The sequence below is a fragment of the Spermophilus citellus genome (assembly GCF_964194105.1).
Source record: "Spermophilus citellus genome assembly, chromosome: 15".
Lineage (NCBI taxonomy): Eukaryota > Metazoa > Chordata > Mammalia > Rodentia > Sciuridae > Spermophilus > Spermophilus citellus.
The window spans coordinates 33573100-33589393 of NC_138195.1; the positions used below are offsets into that span (position 1 = coordinate 33573100).

A 16294-nucleotide genomic window follows, 5' to 3' on the forward strand; every position below is an offset into this window, starting at 1 on the left:
ACCCTGTCTCTGTCACTGAACCCCTTCTGGTGGCTTTTCTTGCTCTGCCTGTCTTGCGCTACCCTGCTTCACAAGCCTGCTGGTGTCCATTCACACTGAGGTGGGGGAGGGGGAGGGAAGCCGTGACCAGCTGGATTGGAGCATGGGCATTCACCATGTATGCTGCTGCTTTTCACTGCCCTTTTAAATGCTGCTGAAGGAAATATATGATCCAGCTTTCTTTAAGAATGATATTCTAGATTTTTCTGGGGCCTTGGACTTTCCCTTAATGCATCTCTCAGCTATTGAAATGAAGGGACAGGAGCCCTCACATGGCATCATCTGACTTTCTACAGTGATTGCTACCTGCTTGTGTGTGCATTCCCTTTGTTCTGCCATAAGGGAAGGATTGAAATCATAGAAGTAAGGATTGCTTCAGTGGATTGGGATGTGGGGAAGGACCTGGGAACAGTAGAGAGAATAGTTTTTATTAAGACCACAGCTATGCTTTCAGCATTGATCATTTTAAATTGTAGAGTAACTAGAAATACCTCCACTCTCCTTTGGAAAGAGCCCTTAATCTTTTTCCAAAAAAAAAAAAAAAAAGGTAAAACCAAATGAACAAGTAGAATGTTGATCTACAAGCAGAAGCATGTTTGGCCAATAGATCCTGATAGATAAGAGCTGTTTTCTCTGTGTTCCAGAGACCAAGGATTCCCTGTTCCAGAAAGTTTGCTTGAGGCAAGAATTTGATACTTTGAGTTTTGTATTCAGTATTATTGTGAAGCTAGACTTGAGCAATTTTTTCAAGTTTTCAGGCAGCTACCAAGAAATCAGTTCATTCCAAAGAGCTCCTTTAGATAAGAAGCAGGCACTTTAAAGCTTTTTGGTCTCCTCTAAGACACAAAAATATGATTCTAATCACTTGATGTTATATTGGGACACCAAAAGTCAAACAAAAGGCTGCTTTGATCTGAACCTTCTCTGTCCCATCAACAAAGATACAAAGAGTTTTGGGAATTTTTTTGCCACCCATACTTAAAAGCATTAGCAACCTTTTTTTTATTTTTTTATCTTATAAAAGGGAAAAAGAAGGTTTGTTGCTTTGCTAGCAAAGGAGAAACACAGGAGACTCCTGTACCAAAGGCTGTGATTCTCTGGTTACTATCTTTTGAAGCAAATAAAAAGTTGCATTGGAAATCAAAGATGGTTTTCAACTTCTTCAGCACTAAGTAATGAGAGTGCCTGATTCTTTTAAATCTTTATAAATCTAAGAGTGGAAGAGAGCTGCTCTTTGTAGATATTTTAGATTAGATAGTAGACAACTAACTAGTAAATCACAAGATTATGTTTTATTTAATGTTTCCACCACCATGTTTAACCATTTCTTGTAGCTATGTGAATTAAGACAGACCACATCTTAGATGTGGTTACATAACTCAAAAAGTGCTTAGAGTCCAACATTTGTAATATGCAAGTACCATTCACCATTTCATTATTAATGTTTCTGGTAACTGTCAGGTTCAATCATGTGTTTTTATTTCTGCATAGGATTTTTCTTGGTTGAAGTATAAAAGATACTTTCACTGGTGATTCCAGTTTGGGGTTTCAGGAGCCTTAAATTGTCTATATCTCTTCCTAAAAGTCAGCAAAGATGTCCCAAAGATGTAGGAAAGAGAATGGGTAAATAATTAAAGGAATGAATAAATACAAATCTAGTGCAAATTTTGAACTGTTTTAAATTATTATTTTCATAACTTTGAAGAATTTTAAAAGGTAAATTATTCCAGGTGTCTACTTTGTTGGTGAGAGACCATTATTTGTTTGGGTGAGAGTAACAGGGAATTCCAGACCCATATCCAACCTCTGACTGTTGGTCTAGGAGCTTGATTCTCCTCAAAGCATTGGATCTACTTGATCCTGATCTCATTTATTCTCCTTGTGTGAAAAAAATGGCAAAGAACTCTGCTATACTAGCTGGAAGATTTGCTTTATGTTTCCTAAAAGTAGAGAAGAGTGTCTTGAATCACTTTTTGAATTACAAAATTAAAAAATCCCCTTTATAGGGAATTCTTTGCACTGGGTATTCCTAGAACTCTAACCAGGTCCCCATAAGGAGGGAAAAATACTTTACCTTTTATAGTACCTGTGTCACTGGTTGCCAGAGGACAAAAGCTATGGAAAGGAAACCCAGTCTCTTCTTGAGAACCATCATGCAGCGTCGGCAAAAGAAGTAAACAGTGGTGGTATTAACTTGGGTTCGTTTCTCCTTCCACCATGAGAAACCCACTTTATTTGGAATTTCCTAACCTGGATTTAACCATTTACAGGGCTCATCAGTGTCCCTCTCACGGTCCAACAGTCGTGAGCACTTGGGAAGCGGAAGCGAATCTGACAACTGGAGAGACCGAAATGGAATAGGACCCGCAAGTCACAGTGAATTTGCGGCTTCTGCTAGCAGCCCCAAGCGTAAACAAAACAAATCAAGTGAGCTTTGACTTTTTTCATACTTTTAAGCATAATCAGCTTAGAATGTGCTTATTTGGCATGCGGTGATGTTGAACTGGTTCCAGAGACATCAAGTGCTTGCTGTAATCCAGGGGCCACCTCCTCTGTGCAGCTTTCTCTGTGTCTCCCAGTGAAAGCAGGTCATTTGGTTCTCTCCTCTCACTGCATTTTGTACACCTTTTCACTCTAGTACTTGTTATCCTGAAGTACATGATTTATTTATCTCTCTCTCTCTCCCTATAGAATTTGAGCCCTGCAAGTCAGAGACCATTTTATTCAATAAATATTTAGTAAGTGCCCGTGTGCCAGGCATTCTGTAAGGCTGTGTCTTGTTATTTTTTTTTCTCAAATGCCTACCAGATTGTCTGATACCTAGAAGGTGCTCAGTAAATGTTTGTGGAATGAATAATACCGAAACATCCAGATTAGGAGGAAAAGACAAATAAGAAAATATTTGAGAGAAATCTTATCAAATTAGCATTTACACAACTGAAAAAAAAAAAAAAAAGACTGACCAGTTTAGGTCTTGAAGGTGAAGAGCAGGATTTGGTTTTTTAAATTGATAAGATGTAGCTCAACTAGCCTTAGTAAAACAGCAGTAATCTCACTTTAAAGCATAGGTGTTCTGTCTGAGCAAATATGGCCAAGATCCAGGATGAGTCCATGCTTTGTCTGCAATAAAGCCTGTAGTTCTGGGATATATAGATAGGTAAACAGACAAGAATTCACATAGTCATCACATCCTTTTTTCTGGGATTTTGACAAATTTTGGAATTCTGAAACATGTAGCTTGGAGTTATTTGGAGACTACTTGAAGAAAGGCAAACTAGATGAGCTCCATAGACACTTAGTACTGGCCAGTTGTTACCATCAGTCAAGTCAACAGCACTGTCAGGAGTCTCAGATTTGAAAAGACCAATCATGTCATTGGCCAAGACTAAATAAGAAAGCAGGATCAATTCTTTCATTCCCAAGTGCACTGTCCGTAGCAACCTGGAGGCTTCCTAATAGTTACTGGCAGGATCCTCCACCTCTGACAGTCTGATTGGGCCAAGAGGCAGGCTGGTGCCAGGTATAAATCTAGGGGTGTAAATGATGTTCAGTCTATAACCCAGTGGAGTTAGTTTTGTGCTTTTCTTTTTTAATTTTAATCTACTTTCTTTTGTTTTATATTGAATAATTAAAATTGACTATACTATGTGGTTGAAGTTTGGAATTAAGATGGCGGAGTCACTAATAAAGAGGAATGATTAAGAAATCCAATTATTTGGCCTTTGTCAAATGTTTTAAGAGTGGGAGAAGTTTTGAAAAGGATGTAGAAACTAGTAGTTAAGATATTGTAAGAAAAGTTATGGGCCATTATGAGCATTTAACAGAATATTTTATTTTTAATATCCATTCTTTTAGTTTTTACTGTTTAGCCCAACAGAGGCACAAATAATTCTCTTAAGTAAAAGTTACCTTACCTTTATTTAAAGCAAAATCTTTAAAGTGTCCAGTGTGTCGTAGAGCATCTAAATTCCCATGAGTCTTCTTTCAGGTGCTCAATAATTACATGTTGCAAATGTTATCATGCTAAACAGCACAGCTTTAGATAATTTTCCTTAACTCTTTTGTTAAGGTCTCCAAAATTCCCTTTCCCTGGGCATCCCTGTTTATTACCCATTGCTCAAGTGTAGTTTTCAGGAGTTTCCCTTTTACTGTCTGAAAAGTAAGTTCATTATTTGCGCAATAGATCATATGATCAGCCTGCCAGTGACTTCCATGTTCTCAAGTCCAGCAGTCACTCTGATGTGCTCATGGCATTCAGCTTTGTGTCACCTTTGACCCAGCACCTCACCGGTCACTCAATATTTTCTGCTTCACCTTTTAATAGTGGGATTCGGGGTTTTGTTTTGGGCCTTTTCCCTACACATTCTCCCTGCAAGAGAGAAAATATCTATTTTTTAAGAGAAAAAGATGACTTATCAGGAAATTCCTTTCACTTGAGGTATATAAAGGGCATCTCAGTTGGAAGATGAAAACAACTGGCGAGAGTGACTGATGGCACCAAAAACAGCACAAAACAAGATTCTTGGGTCTGGTGGATGCACAGATCCCTAGAGTAGATTAGATGGATCAGATTAGCTTAGGGAGTGTCTTCTTCATCGTTCATCTTTTAGGAATCCTTCCTGAAGCTACATTGGTAGTGGTAAGAACATCTTTCCCACTCAGCAAGAGCCAGCTGTTGGTCAGGCAGGCGGGCAGTGTCTGCACCACTCTGCTCCACCTTCCAGAGCAAGGTACTTGAATGTCTGGTGAAGCACTTGACATGGTTCCATGGTCCATTGTCTAGCCTTGTTTGTCACCTGGTCTGAGAACCACAGACAATGTATAGAAACTTCACCCTCCAAATCATCGGTGGAGGGAAGGCAAACCTGTGCATCACTGCTAGGATTTTCCCTAAGAGACCGATTATTTTCTGTCATAATTTAAACCCAGCAACATCAGCATCATTCTTATCGCTCCTAATTTTAGAAGTGTTATTTAGTGAACTTGCTGTACAGTTTTATTTTCCTAGGGAATGAGATTTATATGTTGCAATATTCTATAGTTCCTGACCAAAAGAGAGCATAAGCAAAGATAGAGAGGGCACCTGCCATCCAAAAGCACCTGGACTTATAATAACATCCCACACATTATTGTGTCTTCCTTCCAACTCCTCATTTAATTCAGCATCAAATCAATTATAAAGAGCAAATGCTTCTGAATGCTCAGGGAGAATATGATGAATGATTATTAACTACAGAGGCACTGCTGCTGAATTTCTGCCTCCCAAGTGTAACTTTTAAATGGCAAGAGCCTCCCTGAAAGCAATAACCAGCATTTCCTTAATGAAAAGCCAATATTTCAGTAAAGGATTGCTGTACTGCTGCAGCTACTGCTCTGTTCAGCTGAACAATGAAATCTGAAATATTTGGGTGATTAAAGCTTTTAATTAAACCATGTTCTCTCTGGGCATTTACACTTCCAGCCTGTCTTTCCTTTGCCTTTCAGCGGAACACTATCTCAGCAGTAGCAATTACATGGACTGCATTTCCTCGCTGACAGGAAGCAATGGCTGTAACCTGAGCAGCTCTTTTAAAGGCTCTGACCTCCCAGAGCTTTTCAGCAAACTGGGCCTGGGCAAGTACACAGACGTCTTCCAGCAACAAGAGGTCAGTCGTTACTTATTTTCCTGGTCTTTGTTTTGGTAGTGTGTATGACAGCCTCTGGAAGGAAATCACTCCTTGACCTACGGCTGTGCCGTCATTGAGTACTTATTCACATCTCATAGCTTGTTCTTGCTGCTAAGGAAAATGTCAGCCCATTTCTTATTTATTTAGTGCAGCTAGTAAACATAGAATCGCAGAAATATAGAAAATAGTGTTTGCAAAAATGCACCCTAGCCATCCTCCTCCGCCTGTTTAGCTGAAAGACCTAGCTCTGCTCTGCTGATTCATAGAAGCTGTTGGATTCACAGCTTCACTAAGGTCAGTATCAAGACTGCAGCAGCTCACAGGGTTTCCTCCTCGAGTCTGTTATCATAGAAGTAAATACAACTCCTGAAATAATATCTTTAGCTACTTTTGATCCATCAGTATATTCTCACAGAATATTGTATTTTTTCATATGCTCATTTATTCATGAAATAACTGCTTGGGATTTGCCTGAACTGAAACAGAACTATGGATTTTGATCAAACTGATCAGCCGTGGCCTGCTATGTACTGACATACAGAAGAAAGAACTGAGCATGATATGTTCTAAGAAACATCATGTTACTAGGACACACAAACCTAGTACCTCAGAAAATTAAAACGGTTCTGTAACTTTCTCTTTTTCACAGTGAGACATAGTCCCGGTTTGGTGCTTGTTGGCTCAGTTTGTGCTTGGGAACATCAAATTAAAGTCAGTCTTCCCCAGGCATGTACCAGTTGACAAAGAATTGAAGGTTTTTATTATTAGGTCTCTTGTATCATAAATTCAATGTATTGACCATGGCTTAATAAATAATTAAGTTTAATTACCGAATGCTTTTGTTACACCCAAATTGCCATGTGTATGCTGAATTTCAGGGAATTGATTTTATATTCTTTCTTCTAAGATAGTGTTCATTTAACTAAGGATTTCTAGGTTGGATAACCCTTTACAGTGCTGTCTCCATTTATTTAGTCTTGCTGGTTCCATGAGGGCAGCTGACTGGGAAGCACAAGGGCAGATGTAGTTTAACTTGTCCAGACCCAGAAGAAAATGTTATTCATCAGTATCTAGGTTTGACTTTATTATGTTTCTTCAAATAGGAAATATAAGTAAAGTTATATTCTATACTTTGTATTCCATTCCTCCAAAAATAAAATATGTGCATGCATGGCCAGAATAGCTTTATCTAATATTTTATTAACTAGGCCCGTGGCCTGTAAACCTGCTGTCTCATTTTGTCAATAAAACCTTATTGGGACACAGCCACTCCCATTTGTTTATGTATTGTCTGTGACTGTTCTCAAGCTGCAACAGCAGAGATGTACTAGAGACAGTGTGGCCTACACCATTTCCTACGTGCCTTAAGTGTGGGATCTATTGAACAGAACTTCTAAAAACATATCTTTAGAGCTGTGATAAATGATCTTAAGGTTTTATAAAATCTAGATGTACCTTAAAAATCAAATCAGTACATTTTAAATTGTGGTCAATATAATTTAATTAAAAGTATATTTTACTTTTTAAATGTTGTGTTGAAATTTGGCAATCTTTTTGTAGGATATTTTCTAAGAGTTAGATATGATTTAATAAGAATCCCCCATTAAGTAACCTCATGAGATCAATATACATTATTTACCAACCGTAGCTGCCAGTTGCCTACTCCCTCTGCTGAACATGTTGCTTTACATCTACAGTCACAGTTGGTGACCACCACAGCCCTGTGTTATTAATCCCAAGTGCCCACGGCTGCTAATGGCAAAGTTGGGATCTAAACCCAGGCTCTGGCTTCAGAGGCTACTGCCTTTCTAGTCTTTCACATTGTCTTAAAGGGAAGAGTGGAATCATTGGGCTATTTCCCTCTATACTTTGTATTTGCAGGAATACTACAATTGTATTCTTTGGCACAAAAATTGTTGTTGCCATTTTTAGAAATAATCTGCTTTCTGGATTGAGCCAAGTGAACTGTAAATCTGATATTGTCTGGGAATTCTATCCGTTTTCTGTACAACACAGTGGAAGATACCATCTGTCATATCACTTAGTTTCATTCTTATAAAAAATCACTTAACCAAACCAGAATCTAAGCTAAGAAATATTTTTTTTCTGTACGATATATATTTTCCTTTTTGCCATAGCCACCAGGATGCTCAGAGCTAAGTTTTCTGCTAGAATCATCACTTTTATGTCACCATTTTATTTCTTAATCCTCTGTCCCTTAGCCACCAAAATTAGTTTTTGGAGGTAGGCATCACATAATTAATAAATAGTTATAATAATGAGTTGATGCTACAATGATGGAGAAAATAAGTACTTAATATATTGGTTATAGATTGTTATTTTTTTCCCACAGATTGATCTTCAGACATTCCTCACTCTCACAGATCAGGATCTGAAGGAGCTGGGAATTACTACTTTTGGTGCCAGGAGGAAAATGCTGCTTGCAATCTCAGGTGAATATTAATGTTCAACTCATTTTAAAATCGGAAAAACCTCTGCCAGTGGTCTCAACTGGTGGGGCTGGTTGTTCTCATCAGCCACTTACATACTACTCTGAGGTTCAGAGGGTTCTTCTGCCTACAGTGTGACAAATGTGGAGAATATCCCCCCTCCACCAAGCGGTGGCCTGCTTAGCCTTGCCTTAACAATGCTTTTTCTTACAATAGATCTCTTCAGAAAGATGTAACCAAAATTGCCCCATGCAGAACTTGAGAATGGGGGAGGGGAGGTGGTGGTTTATACTCCTGTTTGCAATCACAAAATAATCACTGGGTTCATGAATAATTTTCTTGATTATATATGATATTCAAATGTGTGTCCTTGCACACCAACCAAGATCACTGCACTGAGGACAAAAAGGACATTCTTTGGTGTAGTTTGCAACCTGATGGTTTATCTTGATACTCTTAAATGTTCTCAATGTTTTAATAGAATTGTGACTCACAAATGGCAGTCACAGAATGAAGGACAATAACGTCTGCCTCCTGAGACCAGACTTCATTGTGCATCTGTTGCCTATTCTGTGTATTAGACAATGCTCTAGGCTTATCTGATTGGGGGCCACTCATTTGGAAGTAATCGAACCAGCTGAGCCAGGAGTTGGCAAATGTTTAGTAATGTACCTCAAAAGTGTGTTTAGAGGAATGAAGAAATATGGGGGGAGGTGAGATTAGTTTTGGAAGATTTTTACAATAAGACTCTTGAATATCATATATGTGTACAGTCTCTCAAAAAGAGACATTCAGGAGAAGCCAAGAGAAATGACTTGCTTTTTCAGAAGTTGAAACTTGCAGGCTATACCTCCATAAGGCCAGCAGATACATCCACTTGGTGGAAGTTCTTTCCAGACAGCATTCAACTCATCAGATCAGCAAATACAAATGTGAAGCCTCCATGGTGTTTTATTTAGCAGCACATTGCATACTCTACCCACCTCCCCATAAGGAATCCTTGATCTGAAGCAGATGTAAGCATAGCAGCTTTGATATAGAGGTGGAAATTCTGCCCGTGTACTTCCTGATGGCAACTGTTCAGCTCCTCTATGGACAGAGTTTTGCACACATCAGTTTTAGAAATCTACCTTGACCTTATATACCCAAGAGGCTGCATTAATGATACACCACAAGATAGATGCATAATTCCTGTTTTCTCATAATTCGTCATAGTATAGGGAAAGAAAACTACATCCAAAAACTGCACTGTCTCTGCCAAGTTGTGGGTACTTGGGTGAGTTTCAAAGCCTCTTTTGGTTTATTAATCCTGAAGATAAATTGGAATAGATGCTTATATAAGGCCACATGCCATTTTTAAGATCTGTCCTTTCCTGTAATGTGATAGGGTTTATGGAAATAGACAATGTTAGTGTAAGTATTACTAGCATGATACTCCCTTGTTCTTTCTTTTTTACCATTTGTGGCAATAGGGTGGTTTATTTAACTTGTTTACCATAAAGCTCATTCTTAGAGGGTTATTCCCTACACTTAAATTAACTTCTGTGCTTTCATATTCTTTTATTAATTTGCAAGTGAAATTGATGAAATTTTATTAATGAATTGAGCCAAACTGTATCTATAGGCCAGCAATCTTATACCAGTGAAGTGTACACTCCAGAACTCCATTACAGTTTCATGGAATGGCAGTGAAAATATAATGAAAACTAAGTACTTTCTTCACACACTAATTTCAGACTCTGTAAAGCTTTCAACAATGAGTAGATATCTCTAAATAGTTTCCTAGGTTGCAGCTGGATCATCAGTAACTTTATTCTGCAATATATCAGTACCTTTCACTCTGGGTTGTGGGGAGTAGGGGGATAATCAGAAAGGATTTTGAATCCTCTTAAAAAGTTTTTTTGTTGTTGTTGTTGGGTCTGTTGAGGTTGTATGCCACCTCTGTAGACTGCCCCTCCGTGGGGTTCACAGCTCCTCTGGCTTTTAAAGGGAATTAGAGATGTTGAATAAGATGCTTTATGAATGCTTTGCACAGCATGAAGTATTTGATTAAGGATGATTTTACCTTACTTTTTTGAGTGCATTTGTTTGAACCTGGTAAATTGTTTTCTCTGCAAGTAATAAGATTTTAGTGAGAAACCCTTCATCAGAAAGCCTCTTTCTGCAGTTCAACTTATCTGATAACAAATACATCCATTTATAGTCCCAGAACATTCCATTTCTGGATAGACACAGACTAGCCAGGTAGACCTGACTCACATTTGTCTTGTAGTTACACTTTGGTTAGGTACAGAGTTTGTTCAAACACACTTTTAAAATTTTATAATTGCAAGTATGAGGTTTTTGTTTTGCTTTCGTCTTGGCCCAGATAACATATAAATATTATAGGAGGAGGTCAAATTTCTCTCTTGTAGAGATGGATCCAAGAATAAATTAAATCTTTATTTTCTTTTTTTCAAATTAGTTATTTTGTAAAAGTCCACAGATTTCTCTGCATAGCATAGTGATTGTTTAGCTAGATGTGCAGAGAGTCAGTGATAGGAAGTTAGAATCCTGCTGACAGGCTTCTCATCCCAGCCTCAGGTAGATCTAACATTTCCCGACCTATTCTTTTAGTTTGTGACTCTGTTCAGATCCGCAACAAGATCCTGAGAGCTGCCAGGATTGTGTGAACCTTGGAATTTCAAAGAAAAAGGTTGGTATTTTTCCAAACTACCCCTTAGGCTTACTGAGGAAAAAAAAGAGGAAGGAGTTTGCTTTTAGTTAAAAAAAAAAAAAATCCTTAATCTTTTCAGTAGGATTTGATCTTTGCTTGATGACCTCTCTGGAAGATTTTTTTTTAATGCAAAGCACAAATTATATACATGTATCTGTTAGATATTGCATCTTTAGGGTATGGTTGAATTCCCTTACTACCATTTTACTTTTTCAAGCTGATGGGACTTTTCAGGAAAAAAAGTCTTCAATGTTTTTTTTTTTTAAATTGTCTTTAGTGGTTCAGTCGTTTTCATGAGCTCTGTTGCACATGTGTGTGCTAGAAAAGAATGAGGTTGAGCCTCAGTTCTTGCCTTTTCTTCTCTATGACAGTATTCTGATTTGTAGGTTTATTCCCCTGCAAGAAAATGGAAAATAGTCTCCTAGTGTGACCATGGTAAACTTTTCCAGGGGATTCATTTATTCTTGACTCTCCTGTAAATTTGTCTTTGAATATGAAGTGCTGTAGTTGTGGGTTTTTTCCTTTAACAAATGCACTTGTTCAGTTTTGATGGGATTGTTATTGCTACTGTGATTTTGCAGGAACTTGAAACAGTAGCCCTCAGTATGCACATTGGCATGTATCTTTGTAAAGATATTGTCCCCATTTTTTTTTTCAAAAGAGTTTTTCAGCATTTCTCTGTTTAAAAATAAATATTTTACTCTGAATATTAAATAATGCTGTCTTTGGGGTATGCCTGTACTTACCACTTTCTCAAGATTGTGTTCCTGAGGCCTTGGGTGGTCTTCTCCATTTGGTGGGTCTCTCAGAGCATTGACTTTGCATCAGGGAAGTGGGGCTTCAGATTCATCACTTAGCAGATGTGTGGACAAGTGACTTTCACTATTTTTAAAAATCTGTTTTCTCATCTACAAAATACAGAATGGTAATTTTAGGGAGGAATTGAGTAGCACATATATAAAGTGCTTGTAAATCATTATTATCTTCTCTGCTAAGAACTACATATGAACAGAAGAGAGGTGTCTCCACTGTGACTTTGACCCTTATAGGGCAGGAATGTACATTTTGGAAAGCATTAGGGGACAACGTTAAGGGTATTGACCCATCTTTTGGAACTCCAGATCATTCTGACCATATGGGCAGAAAAAAACAAACATATAGCCTGTCAGTGGTCTTATCCTTAGCATTATGTCTCTGACCATAATTACGGTGTAACTTCAGAATTCAAGAAGGGATGGTGTGTATAGATGGTTGAAGAACCAAATTCCATAAGGTATTGAATCACCTGTTCCAGCCACCCTCAAGAAAAGGAAAGACAACTTCCAGTCAACTGCATAATACTTCTACTCCATTTGAAACTGAAGATATTTGTGTTTGGTGTTTATCAGAAACTGATTTCCAGAGTCTGACAGTTTTACTTGTATGAAGAGCTAGTTCCATCAGTGAGTCCAGGGTCTGTTGATGGTGGGGCTCATCATCATAAATGAAGTAGTCTGCTTCAATGAACTTTTCCCCTTTCTTGTTAATCATCTTTAGTTGGCGATAGACAAACTAAACAGTGTTTTCTAAGTACTCTCATTTCTTTACAATTAAACACGGGTACCTCACTCTTCCTGAAGTTTTGGATTCAAGTATAGGTTGTTCTCAAGTATTAATTTTCTAAGCTGTGCCAAGTTGAATTTTTATTCAAAGAAGCCTGACATGCTTCTTCATATTTCTGACTGAAGAGGACTTCATGTTTCTGACTCAAAAAGCATACATTTCATGAGTTGGGAACTATGGGGGCTGTGGCTTCACTGGGGTACTCCTCCAATCACCTCGGGTATCGGGTCTTTTCCCATCTGACTTCAGTAACGAAGTGGTTACTGTGTTTGACATGGATAAGTTCACTAAGTGTGATGACCTGTGTCATTGGTACTCAGTCTTCTCATCTACCATTAACAGCCTTGGTTGCCCACTCTGAAATGACCTGTGGGTAGGTCAAACTGTTTAAGATGGTTAGAAGATTTGCAGAATGACATAATCTCCCAGGGAGTTTACGAGCTACAGTAAAAGCTATTTGCTGTCCTTGCTTTTCTAGGCTACCATATGCTGCCTCTAACAATCAGATTTTCTAGTAGAATTTCAGAAATGTCTTGACCATTAACTGAAAGGATTTTGGTTTGCCCCCCCACAAACACACACACCAGATTTGACTTTTTATCCCCAAACCTACTCCATCACCATTTTCTGAGCTCTAATACCATATCCTGTAGTACATGGGACTGAGCTAACAATTTTTTTTTCCCCCTCTCTCTAGAACTAAATAAAAACCGAAGAAAGCTCTTTGAACCACCAAATGCACGCACCTCTTTCCTGGAAGGTGGAGCAAGTGGGAGGTTACCGCGTCAGTACCACTCAGACATGGCCAGTGTCAGTGGCCGCTGGTAGCAGTCCCCACTAGACACATGCCCACAAGTAACTGTAGAGTTGGATGCAGGAGATCTCTGAACAGCCATCACTTCACACCATCTTCAGCACTCTGGTGTCTGGTATCAGGACCAAAGTATCTTATTTGCACCTGTACTTTGTGGCAGAAAGGAAGAAAAGAGAGAAGATGTTCTTATCTTGCCATACAAAATACCAAATGTGGATTGCTTTTTTAAAATGGCAATGGGACAGAATTTGAGGATAAGGCTTTATTTCCTGTTTTTATTTACCTATATAACATATGCACTGATTTTTTTTTTTTTTTGTACTTAAATGAAGGATAAATTGACATGTGGGATGCCAGAAAACTTAGAAGTTATTGTGTTGGCTTGTTTTGGTATTTGGGGCTTTTTAAAAAAAATAATCAAAGTGGAATTTTCTGGTACTGCTTTAAAATACTTATTGAGGCCTTTCAGCACTTTACATATTCTAATTTCTTGTCCTGTGGAACTTTTCTCTCTAATTATGTCATCTGACATATTGGTACAGATCAGATTTAGTCATTTTTTTGTTTGAAATGGTACTGGATATTGATTTCTGTGCAGAATATTCTGTGACTTTGGGAAATGTGAGTCCACTTGGTTATGGGCCAATTCTGTTGTTCATTCATGTCAGCATCCTAGAAATACATAGCAGTGAACTAGTTCACAGTAGCAGGTGCAAAAAACAGACCAAATGGACTTTGCAATATTAACCCTTTGCAGTCATTGTATTTAGCTGCTGCCTATAATGCTAAAATGATTTTAATGGTTATCTGAAGGCAAAGGGATGGTTTTTTGTTTTTCTGGGGTTTTTTATTTTTTATTTTTTAGCATACTGCCAGTAAAGGACACTTATTTATATCAAACTTTATTTTTAGATATTATAAGCATACAGTACATAATTGATGAAATTGATATTTACTAGAGATTTATGGTAGAGAATGGACGGCATTCAATAACTGGAGCCCTAGATTGTCACTTTATTTAAAAAGAAAAATAATCATCTGACAAGACAGCACTGTTGCCATTATGAAGAGAAAAGATTGTGGTTCTTATGATGCACACATTAGCTATGCTCTGTACGGTCATAGGACTTTCCTAAAACTGTCCGCTTATGTTTGTTAAGAATGGAAAGGCTCTATTTAAGTCTTCAGGGTTAGTTTATAAAGATTGCTGAATTCTGAAGGAAAAAAAAAAGACTGCTTTCTAAGTGACTAGATTTATTGTTACAATCTTATACTGTGAAAGTCCAAGAAATCGGGCAATGTTGGTTCCTGCGTCTTTCCAGACTTCTTATTGCGGATTTATGAAGGGTTTTCAATCAGTGAAGAAAATCACTCAAGTGCCTTTCCTTCTTCAAAGCAATATTTCTACTATATTCATTTGTTGGAAAACTTTCCCATAGGAAATATTGTCAATTACCTGTAATGAATTATTTATGTTCAGTATCTTTTCTATGTGGACATAAACCACCCTCATGGGCTCTCAGCCAAAGGAATTAGATGAACTTACACAACCATGGGGGAATGACACAAATGTGGGATAAGAGGTACTCCTGACATTTTTCCAAGACTAAGTCTTACCCTTAAAGAGCAAGAATTGATATTTTGCACACAGAAAATTTTTCACTTAAAAAGTTTGGGTTATGTAACCTTGAAGGCACAGACCATGAGCCTGTCATAATATTAACAGTTTTATCTGGCATTAAGGGGCTGCCCTCCTCAACTACACCTAATCTGCTTAAGAATATAGGACTGAGTAATCCTTCTCTTTGCAAATACAACATGCACATGTATACAGATGATCATGTGCAGCTCCCTGACTTATGCTGTGACGGATTAATAACAATTCAATTTGTTTCCTGTCCAACAACTTGATTATCTAATTTTTTTTCTTAAATAAGACCTGCCCCCTGCCCAAAATAATAATAATAATAATTTGGAGCTTGTTTCCTAGCTCTCTACCATTTGTATTTGCATTAGAAGGAAGATGGAATGAATCTGCAGTATTCAGCTGACAGCAGTTTTATGAAGACTTTGATATTATGCCAAAGGGAAAACTGTCCCACTTAAAATAGATTAAATAGGGTGGCTAAAAATAAAAAACACTGGACGTTATTTCACTTTCTCTTGATGCAATAAGGGAATATGACACTACAGTATACAAAGTTGTCGGTGTTATATGATGCACAAAATATTTGGATTATTTGAATAAATGTTAACTTTTAATCAATCTGTGCCTTAATAGTGACTGGTTATCTGTAAATATAGAACAGATACAGATTGTATTTTTGTGTGGGTTTTTGTCCTTTTAGTGACTTTTTAAAAAATGAGATGGAATTAACATTGAAAATGGGAATTTTTCTAAACTAATCAATTGTTACATGAGAAATAAATTTATATAACCCCTTTGTATTGCTCTTATTTGAAGAAATGTGTCTTCTTTAAAAAAAATACTTACACAAGCTCTCTGCCTGTCTTAAAAGAAAACTTTTAAGTCTTGGGCGAATTTCAGTAGAGTTGAAAGATGTTTCTGCAGTAGAAGTGAATGTGCACTCTCTTCTCTTGTTTTGCATTGACAGAACTCATTTTCAACCAGAAGTTAAGGCACTTTATTTCAGCCAGTGAATCTAGGACCAGTAATCAATCATTGTTTCTCTGGCCACCCACAGGTACATACAGAAAGAGTAACATTACAGAACCAGCTTTATTCTTGTTATTTCTTTATTTTAAAGACTCAAGTGTATGACCACTTTGACAACCTCATCCATCATCAAAGGCGCTCCAGAACTGACCCTGGTTCACACTTCAGGGACTGACCGTTGTGCTATCTATCACGCTGAAGACTAATTCTCAAACTGGAATTGCTACTGCATTAGTAATTCTGAAATTTTGCTAAATTTTTAAAGAAAACATAGTCCTCTTCCCATTTTGTTCCCAGGATTATCTCTATTTGAATTATCTATGGTTATTT

General features: G+C 37.6%; 1 protein-coding gene across 3 annotated transcripts in view; it reads left to right on the plus strand.

Moving 5' to 3' along the window:
* BICC1 (BicC family RNA binding protein 1) overlaps positions 1 to 15740 on the plus strand; it is a 296610-nt gene extending 280870 nt beyond the window's left edge. For 2 of the 3 annotated variants that reach the window (XM_081267022.1, XM_081267023.1), the window contains exons 18-21: positions 2310 to 2466; positions 5524 to 5684; positions 8059 to 8158; positions 13171 to 15740. In XM_081267022.1, coding sequence (XP_081123148.1) covers positions 2310 to 2466; positions 5524 to 5684; positions 8059 to 8158; positions 13171 to 13301 — 549 coding nt within the window. In that variant the 3' untranslated portion in view covers positions 13302 to 15740. Of the gene's footprint in view, positions 1 to 2309; positions 2467 to 5523; positions 5685 to 8058; positions 8159 to 10771; positions 10851 to 13170 lie in introns of all 3 variants that reach the window. The other variant, XM_081267024.1, reaches the window with a different exon arrangement.
* The last annotated feature ends 554 nt before the right edge of the window (positions 15741 to 16294 follow it).